The 13,209-nt window shown below is 31.7% G+C and overlaps 1 protein-coding gene across 1 annotated transcript; it reads left to right on the top strand.

Moving 5' to 3' along the window:
* The first annotated feature begins 10,047 nt into the window (after positions 1-10,047).
* LOC127240573 (uncharacterized) lies at positions 10,048-12,984 on the top strand. Its single transcript, XM_051259311.1, has 6 exons — positions 10,048-10,211; positions 11,112-11,217; positions 11,317-11,391; positions 11,461-11,582; positions 11,763-12,335; positions 12,659-12,984. The coding sequence occupies exons 1-5, from the start codon at positions 10,178-10,180 to the stop codon at positions 11,819-11,821; spliced, it is 396 nt and encodes a 131-aa protein (XP_051115268.1). The 5' UTR covers positions 10,048-10,177; the 3' UTR covers positions 11,822-12,335; positions 12,659-12,984.
* Positions 12,985-13,209: the final 225 nt, after the last annotated feature.

Here is a 13,209-nt window from a genome sequence, read left to right as displayed (position 1 = left end):
AGGACTAAGCACATGATTTTAGAATATATAATTTTATTTATTTAATTTATGTTGAATATGTTCTAGACTATTCTTAATTTTTTTCCTTTTTTATTATGTAATTATTTAGTTACTCATTTATAATTTACTATATTTATACCCATAGTACATTTCCTAATTTTCTCTATAATTCCTTTATTAAGCTTGTTATATATATATATATTTAAAATATTTGTTATATTCATTATATATATTATTTTAAGTTTTTATTATAATTATTAAATTTTATTTATATTTATTTATTGCTTATTTTAAATTAAAAAAAAAACTACACAACAATTCTTACAATTTCAATAAGAATATATTATTTATATAATAAAATTATCACAGTATATATTATTTACATCAATATTCAAATAGCAAACTCACTCTAAAATAAAAACAAACAAACCCTTTGTACATAAAATATTTTAAATTGCTCTTTTTAGCATAATTACTTGATATATATATATATATTAGATACATATAAATCATATAATTTATATATATATATATTATTTATGAGACTTTAAAATCTAAATGTATGTACACATAATTTGAATGGTAAAAGGGAAAATTTTAGAATTTTGTTTGGTTTTGATTTGAAAATAAAATTTTCAATTTAATTTTTGTTTAAATAGTATATTGATGCTATATTTAATATTGATTTGTAATTTTAAAAAAAATAAATCAATCAAACTTTTATTTAGTATGAAATATTTTTGTTTTGAATGATAAAAGAAAAAGAAATATATATCTATTATGGTAATATAATATTTATATTACAACTATAATTAATTAATTCAGGTATTTTATGAGATAAAAAAATGAAAAAAAATCTATAACTAGTATCATTATTCTCAGCACCAACAACTGTATTATCATTGTCCCGTGTGGGGATGAATTCGTGATAGCGAAGTCATTGGTTCAAACCTCGACACCTCCAAGTTTTATAACCGGTTATTAGGTTCGGCTGGGGTTTACCGGGATCGCACCCAAAAATCAAGATCTGGTGATATAACCCAGGGGCTTCCAAAAGTGGAGCAGGTGTTACTGTGTTAGAGGTGCGATTGATTGAAGGGTAGCGGTTGGGGATTCTAAGTTATAAGTAAATGATAAATCACTAAACGATATAGGGAAATAATTGTACACCATACCGACATAGGTAATTATGAATAAATCATGGTTAAAGTAGGCACGTTTGTTTGTTTCGTGGCATTGCAATATCATCGTAATTTATCAAAGTGGGAAATTGAACCCACAACCAAACACGTACCAGCCATGAACTTTACCATCATGTTTTAATTTTTGTCTTTATTTCAAAATTATATATATAAATTTATTAAAATTTATAATTTAATTTAAAATCCGCACGGGCCAAGCACGCCCGACCTTCATGAGCCTAAGACAGCATGGTTCATTAGCATGTCTGGCCAGGTACCGCCCGAAAATTTTCAGGCCTATTTATTTAGATACTTTATTTAGATAATTACTTAATATATTTATAATATTAATATTGTAAATTATTTAAAAATATTTGAAGCATTTATTCAACAATAACCAATACATGTCTTTAAAGTTCCAAGTTTTTGACAAGAAAGCATAATGTGGCTGCTTTAGTTTCCATGTTTTGCGAATTAGCCTTTTCAAATTCTGATAACAAATTATTGTTTTCAAACCATGCTTTTGACAATGCCACGTGCTTGCATTTTTCCGGAACCAAAACATAAGAACATGATGTGGATGCATTAGTTAATGCTAGTTTATTCTTAATTCAAAGTTTTTTTCAATATGGTGCGGAGAGTCTGTCATTCCTTTAAATGCTTGCAGTATGACCAAAATGCATCAACATTGTGTCTTGATGGCTTTGGTTGACATCAGCATATTGTAGTCGCTAACATTTACTATGTCTAGGATGTTGGTTAGTTGATATCATATTTTAACACATTTGGTAGTGTGATGAAATATCACTGGAAGCGTAATGTCCCAATGAAATCTGCTAATTAAAGATAGTTTGACAAACAAATGGTTAATGTCAACAATAAAAAGTCACGACGTGGATTCTTATCATACTCTGAGGTTCTGTGTTCGACTCTAACATAGGATAGAAGGCAAGTGGTAATGATTTCTCTTGTTCAATTGCATGTAGTCGAGATTGCTGGTAACAGACCAAGTGAGGACGGCAGCTAGAGGCAGCCAATATTCGACATTCCCTATGTCTGTCGCTACCAGAGGATACGGCCCAACTGCCGCAATATCTAAGGAATCTTGTAGAGTTACCGGTAGTGACGGAACTAGGTTCAAAACTCCGGGGGCCAAAGTTTTCTCGTTAGCGCATTTTCTACCGTCGTTCCTTATTTGAACTAAAAAAAATTTGTTTGAAAAATATTGTAAGAACTTGGTTCACTTCCATCGACTCGATGTCATCTTAACATCTTTGAAACCCTTTGACAGCATAGTGGGGTGATAAAAAAAAACTAACCAAAAAAAAAAATGGTACAAGATTAATATTTTAGATAAAAAAGTTTAATATTTATGAGAAAATATAATTTATATTATATACCTTTAAAATTGAACCAATAAAAATATTATTTAGATAAACAAAAGCTGTATTTTTATATTATATATTTATAATTAAAAATATTATAGATGGTTATAAATTTAAAATAATAAAATAAAAAGTAAAATAAAATACTAAACATGAATTAAGAAGAGAAAAATGGAAGGGGAGGGGGCGGCAAAATTCTTTTACCTTCTATATTAAAATTTATATATTTTTTTAGGCTTGGGGTCAAGTGCCCCTCCAAGCCTCTTCTTGGTTTCGTCCATGGTTACCGGAGCAGGAACAATCTCATGGCAATATGTGTCTGCCATGAGATGTTTCGTAAAGCATGGCGGTGGTGGCGAGGCCAATGCAGCACATCTTCTAAAGCAATGTACATGTAGCAATGTTAATAATTGAGTAATTCTTTAGAAAAATTCTTTCTTATATTCCAATGTAATTTCAAGCTCCTTTAAACTCTCATTTGCGATTATATAACTTTTTTACATTAGAATTGATATCAATATACATTATACTATGATAATTTTCCTTTATGTAAAGTTTTAGAAGAAAAAAAAAAAAAAAACAAGTCTCTAGAATGTGGGATGAAATCCTCAACCTCGATGCAATTCAGCCCCTCCCGCCATATCAATTAAATGGTGACAAGTGTTATTTTTTTTAATTTAACATTAAACCTTATAATTTTTTTGGTCCTTTTTTTTCCCATATTTTAATTATTCTATCTATTATTTTTTTTTTTAATTTAACATTAAACCTTATACATTTTATTTTCTTCTCCCAAAATGTGATGGTGCATCTGGATCAACAACAACGACATTTTTTTGTTCTTTCAGTGAAGTGACATTGATTTATTGAGAATTACCTTTAGTTCCGTTGATATGTTGCACAATCATTTTCCTATCTTGTTATATATATGGTCCACAATGATTTATTATTCTTGTATCATACTGTAGTTGTTTGGTACTGAAAATAATGATAACAATGATATGGCTTTTTTTTTAAAAAAAAAAAGTTGCGACATATTATTAAAAATAATAATCCAAGAGTTGGAATTGACGTTAATGTAAAATAACCAAGGGGAGTCCATTCTTTAGCATGTTATCATTATGTTTGTTGGGTTTGTTTGATTATGGTTTGAAATTGATTTGAGTTTTTGTTTAAATAGTATTTTGTAGTGATGTTTAGTGAGAGAAAACAGTATATTTTTAGATTTTGTTCTCTTGAAATATTTTGTCAAACTTTCACTATTCATAAATTTTTTCCCCCAAAATATCAAATTCTTTATTTATTATTTATTTTTTATATTACACTAAAAAGTAAATTTACTTGCTATTTATATTCATCATACAACTATTTAAATTGAAAAAAATTTCAATTTAAATCCCAAACCCAAAATCCAAACCCTTAAACAAACACATATACTATAAAAGTATTGTAATATTATATTATATTCACAATATATATGTTTTCCCTTTTATCATTCAAAATAAAAGTATTTCATATTAAATAAAAGTTTGTGTATTTTTTATTTTGAACACAAATCAATATTAAATATCACATTAATATACTATCTTTGTACTAAAATTTGGTCGATGACGGCCCAAAAAATTTAGGTTGGTCGAAATCGACAAAAATTTGGTTTCTCGGCCTAGTCAAGAAAGTATCCTGGCTAGTCTCCCAATAGATGTAAATGCATAAAAATTAATTTACTAGATTGTGAATGAAAAAGAAAATAGATGTACGAACAAGACTGAATTGGATTCGATAAAAGAAAATATGCATGAATTTGGAAACAATATTCAAGTAATAAAACAAAGAAGGCAATGAGATTTTGCATGGAAGGAAAGCAAATAAATTGAATTGGTGCTCTTGACTGGATCGGATGATAGAAAACAAACTATGTACTAGAGTTTTAAGCAAACTAAAATATAGCAAAAAGAATTTAAAATCAATAAATGCAATTGAAGGAAAGAAATAAAATAAGGAAAGAATATATTTTTATTGGAATTGTGGGTTGTGGACGTAGTTTTTTTTCTTTAAATTAAAAATCAAGCGCAATTAAAATACAATTGTAGACAAAAAAAATTATGTTATTTTTAATAAACACAAAATTTGTACAAATTATATTTGATCTGAATTTAAAGTGGGTCCTATTCTCTAAATGGGTCCTTAGATTCTCCTTCCGGGTCGATTTGTTTTCCATCTTGATTTTCTATGGCTTCTTTGATTCGAAGAGATTTGGTCTTCGGTTTGATTTTTTCGGACTTTAGAGAGCTTTGGTCTCCGTGCGGGCGATTCGATCGTCGGCTTTGGATTTGATGTCCTCTTTGGACGATCCGTAGCTTCGATATTTGATTTGGCTTTGCCGCCTTTCGAAGGGCTTTGGTCTCCGTGTAAGCGATTTGATCATTAGCTTTGGATTTGATGTCTTCTTTGGACGATCTGCGGCTTTGATCTTTAGTTTGCCTTTGCCATCTTTTGGAGAGCTTTGGTCTCCGTGTGGGCAATTTAATCATCTGCTTTGGATTTGGTGTCTTGTTTTGACGATCCGCGGGTTTGATCTTTGGTTTGCCTTTGCCGCCTTTTGGAGAGTTTTGGTCTCCATGTGGGCGATTTGATCATGAGCTTTGGATTTCTTGTCTTCTTTGGACGATCCGCGGCTTTGATCTATGGTTTGGTTTTGCCGCCTTTTAAAGAGCTTTGGTCTCCGTGTGGGCAATTTAGTCATTTGCTTTGGATTTGGTGTCTTCTTTGGACGCTTTGATCTTTGGTTTGTCTTTTCCACCTTTTGAAGAGCTTCGGTCTCCGTGTGGACGATTTGATCATCGGCTTTGGATTTGATGTCTTCTTTAGACGATCCGAAGCTTTGATCTTTGCCTTGTCTTTTCCGCTTTTGGAGGACTTTGGTCTCCGTGTGGGCGATTTGATCATCGGCTTTGGACTTGTTGTCTTCGTTGGACGGTCCGAGCCTTTGATCTTTGATTTAGCTTTTCCGCTTTTGGAGGGCTTTGGTTTCCGTGTAGGCAGTTTGATCATCGGCTTTGGATTTGATGCCTTCTTTAGACGATCCGTGGCTTTGATTTTTGCTTTGGCTTTGCCGCATTTTTTAGAGCTTCGGTCTCCATGTGGGCGATTTGATCATTAGCTTTGGATTTGTTGTCTTCTTTAGACAATCGGATGCTTTGATCTTTGCTTTGGCTTTGCCGCTTTTGGAGGACTTTGTCTCCGTGTGGGCGATTTGATCCTCAGCTTTGAATTTAATGTCTTCTTTGAACGATCTGCAGCTTTGATTTTTGCTTTGTCTTTGCCGTTTGGAGGGCTTTGGTCTCTGTGTGGATGATTCGATCATCGGCTTTGGACTTGATGTCTTTTTTGGACGGTCCGAGGCTTTGATCTTTGATTTGGCTTTGCCACCTTTTGAAGAGCTTTGGTCTCCGTGTGGGCGATTTGATCGTCGGTTTTGGATTTGATGTTTTGTTTGGACAATCCACAGCTTTGATATTTGGTTTGGCTTTGCTACTGTTAGGAGGGTTTTGGTCTCCGTGTTGACGGTTTGATAATTGGTTTTGGATTTGATGTCTTCTTTGGACGATCCGCAGCTTTGATCTTTGATGAGGTGGATTTGGTGTTCCATAACGCTTTTGGTGGCATCTCCCTTTGACTTTTGGATCGAAGAGGGCCGAGTTGTTGCTTTGGTGAAGAACGCGATGAACACCTCGAAACTTTGGGATGAACTTTGGATGCTCTTCCTTGGCTTTGATGGACTCTTCAACGGATTTTGGAGCTTTGATTCTTGAAGAGGTGGATTTGGTGCTCCATCACACTTTTGGCGGCGTGTTCCTTTGACTTTTGGATCAAAGAGGGCCTAGTTGATGCTTTGTTGAAGAACGCGATGAACATCATGAAGCTTTGAGAGGAACTTTGAAGACCTTCCATTGGCTTTACGAATTCCTCAATTGCTTTGAGAGCTTTGGACCTTCCTCCGGCTTGGACATACGGCGAAGAACGTTAACTTCATCAATTCGTCAACCAATATTGGATCATTTGTCCAAATTAGTGACTTTCGATGAAGAACGCTTCGAATGACATGAAGAACAATACAGAGTGAGTTTAGAGACTTACACCTTTGTTTGAATCCTCGATGAAACTTCGGTGTGTCAAATGAACTGACCATGGCTCCTATTTATAAGGGAGGGGTTGCTTCGGCTTCCTTTTATAATGGTGCCACGTTGTGCGTTTTGATTGACCAATAGGAAGATTTTATAATCTTTCCATTTCCATCAGATGCTCTTTTCCATTCTTGACGGATTTGATTGTACACCTTCCTTTCTCGCCAAGATTTTTATATCATTGTGCTTTTTCGGAAGATATTAATTTATATACTTCCTTTATTGACAAGATTAATTTATTTTGCTGCCAAATTTATTATGGCTCTATTTATGCACGTAATATTTGTACGATATCTTCAATTTTAAGCAGATTTTTGCATTAGTAAAATTGCTTATAACTCCCATGTGGTTTCAAAATTCAGCGTAAAATCTCCCTATACTTTAAAAATTGTATGGTACCCCTGATACTTTAAAAAGCGTTGCATGAAACCCCACCACCATTAAACTTTCCTCATGTGATAAAAAGATGATTTCCTATCTATATGTTTTGCATGGTAAGGGGGTTTCATGTAATATTTTTTATAGTATAAGGGAACGTCATGCAATTTTTTAAAGTAAGGTGGGGATTTATGGTAAGTTTCGAAACCACAGAGTGGTTTCATACAACATTTTTTTAAGTATAAGGCAGCGTCATGCAGTTTTTAAAGTAGAAGAGAGATTTACGCTGAGTTTAGAAACCACAAGGGAGTTACGGACAATTTTGCCTTTTGCATTAATGATTGATATTTATTGTACAAAAATTAACATATGTGCATAATTAAATACTATATATTTATTTTATTGAAATTTTATTTTCATCCAAAATACATGATATTTAATTTAATTTTAGACATATATTTTTAGTGTCTACAACAATAATTATAAAATAATTAAAGTAATATATATCATTAATATAATTAATATTAATAAAATAAAACATATAAAATACAATTAATAAAGTAATTAAAAAATACATAAAGAAATGTATTTAATAATATAAATATAGTAAATCATAACATATTAGTTAAATATATTAGATAATAATAATAATAATAATAATAATACTAATAATAATAATAATAATAATAATAATAAAAAGAAAAAATAGTTTAGAATAAATTTACAAGTAAATATTATATATATTGTAGAACTATTTCTTTAACCCTCTAAAAAATGTGAATAATAGTGATAAACGTTCACTCAAACTTAGCTAAAGTATTTAGAAATATTCTAGAATCTTTCTGGAAGATTGTAGAATAATGAACCGGAACATTCTAGGTTCGTCTATAAAAGAACCTCGCTCTCTATAAAAAAAATCTTTCTAGAAGATTGCAGAACATGATGGACTTTTGTAACTCCTACCATATTCTAGGTTCCAGCAGAGTCCCTCTCATTTGTGTCATCTAAGCGTTTTGCAAATTTATACTTTTGTGGGTGTTTACCAAGTAGGAGAAAATACATATCCAGTCTTTGATTATAGTTTATTTTGTGATTAGAGTTTCTTTGATTGATTCTGATTCTATGGTACGTGGCTTTGGAGTTTGATTTATTTTGAGTTTTTCCATCTTCAAATTATTGTAATTTTTTTATATGTCATAGATATTAATTTGTTTGTTTGTTTTGGTTGAATTTTTTCATCTTTAGATTATTTTAACTTCTTTTTATATTTAATTAATTTTAATTTGTTTGTTTTGGTTGCTTTAATTGGATCAATGAGATTAGACAAGACGGGTCATTCATCGGAGGCTGATTCTAAAAAATATATATATTTTTATTGGAAAATAAAATGTGTATAAACTATTGTCCAACTATTTTTAATAATCTATCACATAGAAAATTTTGAATGAAATTATAGAAGGCACAATACACACAGAGAATAAATAAATAAAATAAAAAGAGTAAAATGCTTAATAAAATGTACCATGTGAGACCATTGTATTTGTTTTATTGGACTATTAAACAGTCCCACACACTGATTGTTATACTAATTATTTTGTTTATCCAACACATAAAAATATAAAACTCGTATAGTTCGTCAGTTGAAAGACCATTTACAAATACACTAAAAAATAAAATGTTAAATTGTCCATCCACAAGTTGTTATCCGAATTGTTTTTTATTTTGATCCAACACATAAAAAATAAAATGGACATAAATTGTCCCGGTAATTATTTTTACCAACCACATGTATTTTGTAAAACTACTTAGTACATTAGAAAATAAAATCTTGAACCACCTTACATACATATTGAGTCCGTTCACACATCGTTTACATATGAAATAATTTTTGGTATGCGGTACGAGAAACTATGTAAAAAAATATATAAATATAGTGTTATTTTAAGTTGAATGTTTGACTTTTTTATTTTTTGTAATGACTTTTTGATTTTTTTATTATAAATATTTAATTCATATTTTTTTTTAATTTCTGATTTATGTATAAAATATTTTATATATTTTTATTATTATTTTTTAAGAATTGAAATTAAAAAATAATATTGAAACAACAAAAAAAAACAGACACATCAATCATATTAAACTTGAATTATATATATGTATATATATATGAACAAAGTGTATAAATAAGCAATAAAATACATGACAATTTGACAAAAATAGAGTAAAGAGGGAATTGAACAAAAATAGAGAGACCTCAATCAAGTTTGTGTATTGTTTGATGCGTCTCTATTTCGGTGATCAATTTCCTTCCAACTTTTTATTATTCAACTAAACTTTTGTTTCTAAAAATATTAAATTAAATATATGTTTTTATGTTTTATATTATACTTAAATTATGTATACATTAAGTCATTAAGGGTGTACTTGTTTGAGGATTTGAATTTGTATTTAAAATTTGAAATAATAAAATTTTAAATTTGAATAGGTGCATGATGTTAATATAAATTAGATATAGATATGATGTTTTAATATAAAATTAATACTATAATATAAAAATAGATAAATATTATAAATTTGATAAAATTTTCTACGAAAACACACACAATAAAAAAAACACATCAATTACATAATACAATTATTTCTATTACAAAATTTTATTATTCAAAAATAAATTTTAAAATTCAATTTCAAATTACATCCATTTAAATTTGATATTAAAATAATGTATCATAACATATTTTTTAAAAGAAAAAAGTCGAAAATTTAAAATCCAAATAGTAGAAATAAGAGTTTGAGCCCAAATCTAACCCCCTATTTTAAGTCCAAGCCGAAATATCAGTAACCCTAACCCAAACCCAGTAACCTAAAACCTAATTCCCAATTTCCCATCTTCCTCTCCTCCTTCCTCTATTGGACCCTCACTCCTCATCTTCTTCTTCCCCCTCTTTCCCCTTGTATTGTGTTTCTTGTAACGGATTCGGAACGAGGAGCCCGACCCGGATCCAACTCGGCCGTTTTGCCAACCACATCGGTTGCTTGTGTGTTCTTTATGGGGCGTTCGGTGACTGAGCTGCATGGTGCAAGTAAAGATTTTTTTTTTTCCTTTGAATTAACCTTGATTGATCGTGTTTTGTGTCAGATGGATAATAATACCTGTACATGTTTGAATCGTAATGCGATAGATTGATGTGATACTTTGTTTGGCATGTGTGAGAAACGGAGCAATCGGTAAAATGCAACCTAGAAATGGTGAAGTAACCTGAAATTTATTGATTTGAACAGTCTCAAGATTTGGTTGGACTGTGTGTGCGACGGCATTGCCTTTTGTTTGTCTTGAAGCATGTTGTGAGTGTGACTTGAACCTGTAGGTTATTTTTTAACTCTAATTTGTCGTTATGCATTAGAGTTGCAGAAATTGAGTCGGTATCTAGGAGTATATTTGGACTGAATTCTTGGAGAATCAGAAAGGTCATTTTCAAGTTAATCTTGAATAGTTTTACATTGCTATATTCTTAAATGCTGGCATACCATAAAGTATATTGTTACTTGTGAGTGATGAAGGTTACACGTAGATCAATCATTGATTAAGACATGACGGTTGCATGAATGATTTGGAGAATTTCGATTGCAACATTTGTGATTGCAACTTTTATATTAGCGAGTTCATTTTCTCCGCATAAAAATCCAATGGATAATCTATTACAAAATCTTGTGTGAAGCCAAAGCCATATGATTTTCAATAAAGTTTCTTGCGTGGTAGTATTCCTATAGATTACTGGTTGAGTCTAAGATGATAAGTAGCTACCTAGTGTGGAAACATAAACTACCTAGTGTGGCAAGTCCCGACATTTAGTCGGTTATTGATATCATGCTATGACTTTAATATGCTTGGTGAAGCTTTTATTACTTATTCAGTTTTATCTGTGAAACAATTTCTCTAAATTCTCTTTGTTTGCTCCATATTTATGCTTGACGTTTGGAAGTGTCATGCATGCGGCAAATGACCCGGGATCTTGTGGCAGCATGCAAGTTTCAGAGTATTAACAAACCATGCCCTATTATGTATTGTCAGAAGTGTCTCTTGAACAGGTTATCTTTATCATCTTTTCGTTATGATGATTTTGAATTCAACACGTCATTGAATACTTGGACAATCTAATTTTATTGTGACGATTTCATCCAAGTTAGATATTGCGAGACGGCTGAAGAAGTAGCTAGTTTGGAGCAATGGACTTGCCCCGAATGCAGGGGCAGCTTTGGCATGTGAGTCTTCTGAATTATTACTGAATGACTTTGCAGCATTTTTCTGATGGTGTAATTATGCATTGATAGGAAAAAGGAGGTGACAAACCCGCTGGTATTCTCACCAATGAAGCAAAAGCTAGAAGATTTTCCTCTGTATCTGAAATGCTACTTAGAACGACACCCTGCAACCAAATTTGCTGCAAAGAAAGGTAGCTTCTTCGAATTGTATGCATGATTTCCTATTTTTCACATGGACTGCCACGTGCGCTAAAAGTTATTTCTCTTGTTAATGACGTGGCATAGTCCTTCAAAAACGCATGCCTTCTTAAAGCGCGATTTTAAATTTTGAAATAAGAATTTACCTCTTTCGCTTTATTCACCATTATCAGGGTATTTATATATCCAAAAGGGTAAACTCATTTATAAATCACACATACGGAGACCCTGAAACCCTAGCCATACGAAGTATCCGGCGGCGCCGCGCATCCTTCATTGACCTTCCGTCAGCAACCCTCGTGTTCTCTGTTGATTGGCTTTGGCTTCTCTGAGATCAACACTCCGCATTCCTTCCAGGCACCCCAGTAGCAGAAATGGAATCAGTTATATTCTTTTTATTATATGAAATAGGTTTTGGAATTTGGATGATGTTTTGTAGAAACTAAGAATTCAGATGCTGTAAGAACCGAGCCATTAGTGGTTGGATCTGGTGGCCATGTGTACTGGAAATCAAACTGTTTGCGTTTTTTCCGGAACCAAGACATATAAGCATAATGCGGATGCATTATAAATGAATGGCTGCATTACTTACTTTAATTGTCATGCTAGTTTATTATTAACGCAATATTATTTCATGTGTGTGGAGAGTATCATTCCTTGAAATGTTAGCAGTGTTTTCATAGAGCAGTAAGACAGAAAACGCATCAGCACTGTGTCTTGACGGCCCTGGTTGATGTCAACATACGGTAATCAATAACAATTATTATGTCTTTGGTGTTGGTTTGTTAATATCATATTTTAACACATTTGGTATTCATAATTCAAATCACCCTTGCAAAAGCTCATCATTTTGAAATAAGTCTTTGCCTTGGTAGTGTGATAAAAGATATCCGGAAGGGTAATTTTCCATTGAAACCTGCTAATTAGAGATAGTTCGATAATCGAATGGTTAATGAAAATAATAAATAGTCATGACTTCGATTTTTATCATACTGTGAGTTGTTGTGTTTGACTCTAATATAGATTAGAAGGCAACTGGTTATGATTTCTCTGCTTCCATTGTCTGCAGTAGAGATTGCTGTTAGCAGACCGAGTCAGGACAGCAACGAGAGGCAGCCAGTATTCGACGTGCCCTATGTCTATCGATACCAGAGGATACAGGCCCAACTGCCCCATGATCTAGGGAATCTTGTACAGGTACCGGAACAGGAATGATCTCATGATTATGTACGTCTGCCATGGGATGTTTCGTGAAGCATGGCAGTGGTGGCGAGGTCGCGCAGCTTCTGAAGCAATGTATAGCAATGTTCATAATTGAGTAGTTCGTTAAAAAAACTCTATATTATATTCAAAACTCAATTTAAGCTCCTTCAAACTTTTATTTCATTATATAACTTTTGTGCAGTGGAATTAAAAATAATTTGTGTTATAGTATAATAATCTTTTATTATTACTATTTTTAAATAAGGTTTTAGAAGACAGAAAATAGGTTTATTGTATATGAGATGAGATCCTCAGCCCTGATAATTCAGCCCCTCCAACCATATCAATTAAATAGATTTAGTAAATTTAAATTTAAATTTGATTTTATTTAGATTACTTAGATTTAGTCTGCCTATA

The sequence above is a fragment of the Andrographis paniculata genome, unplaced genomic scaffold (genome assembly GCF_009805555.1).
Source record: "Andrographis paniculata isolate CXL003 unplaced genomic scaffold, ASM980555v1 Contig79END, whole genome shotgun sequence".
Lineage (NCBI taxonomy): Eukaryota > Viridiplantae > Streptophyta > Magnoliopsida > Lamiales > Acanthaceae > Andrographis > Andrographis paniculata.
This window is presented reverse-complemented; position numbering and strand designations above follow the sequence as displayed.

Bases quoted from the DNA above. Each gene is read 5' to 3' on its own strand.
- LOC127240573 (XM_051259311.1), top strand. From the start codon at position 10,178: ATGGGGCGTTCGGTGACTGAGCTGCATGGTGCAA. The intron at 11,218-11,316 runs GTTATCTTTATC...CATCCAAGTTAG, and splicing joins CAGAAGTGTCTCTTGAACAG to ATATTGCGAGACGGCTGAAG. The intron at 11,583-11,762 runs GTAGCTTCTTCG...CACCATTATCAG, and splicing joins CAAATTTGCTGCAAAGAAAG to GGTATTTATATATCCAAAAG.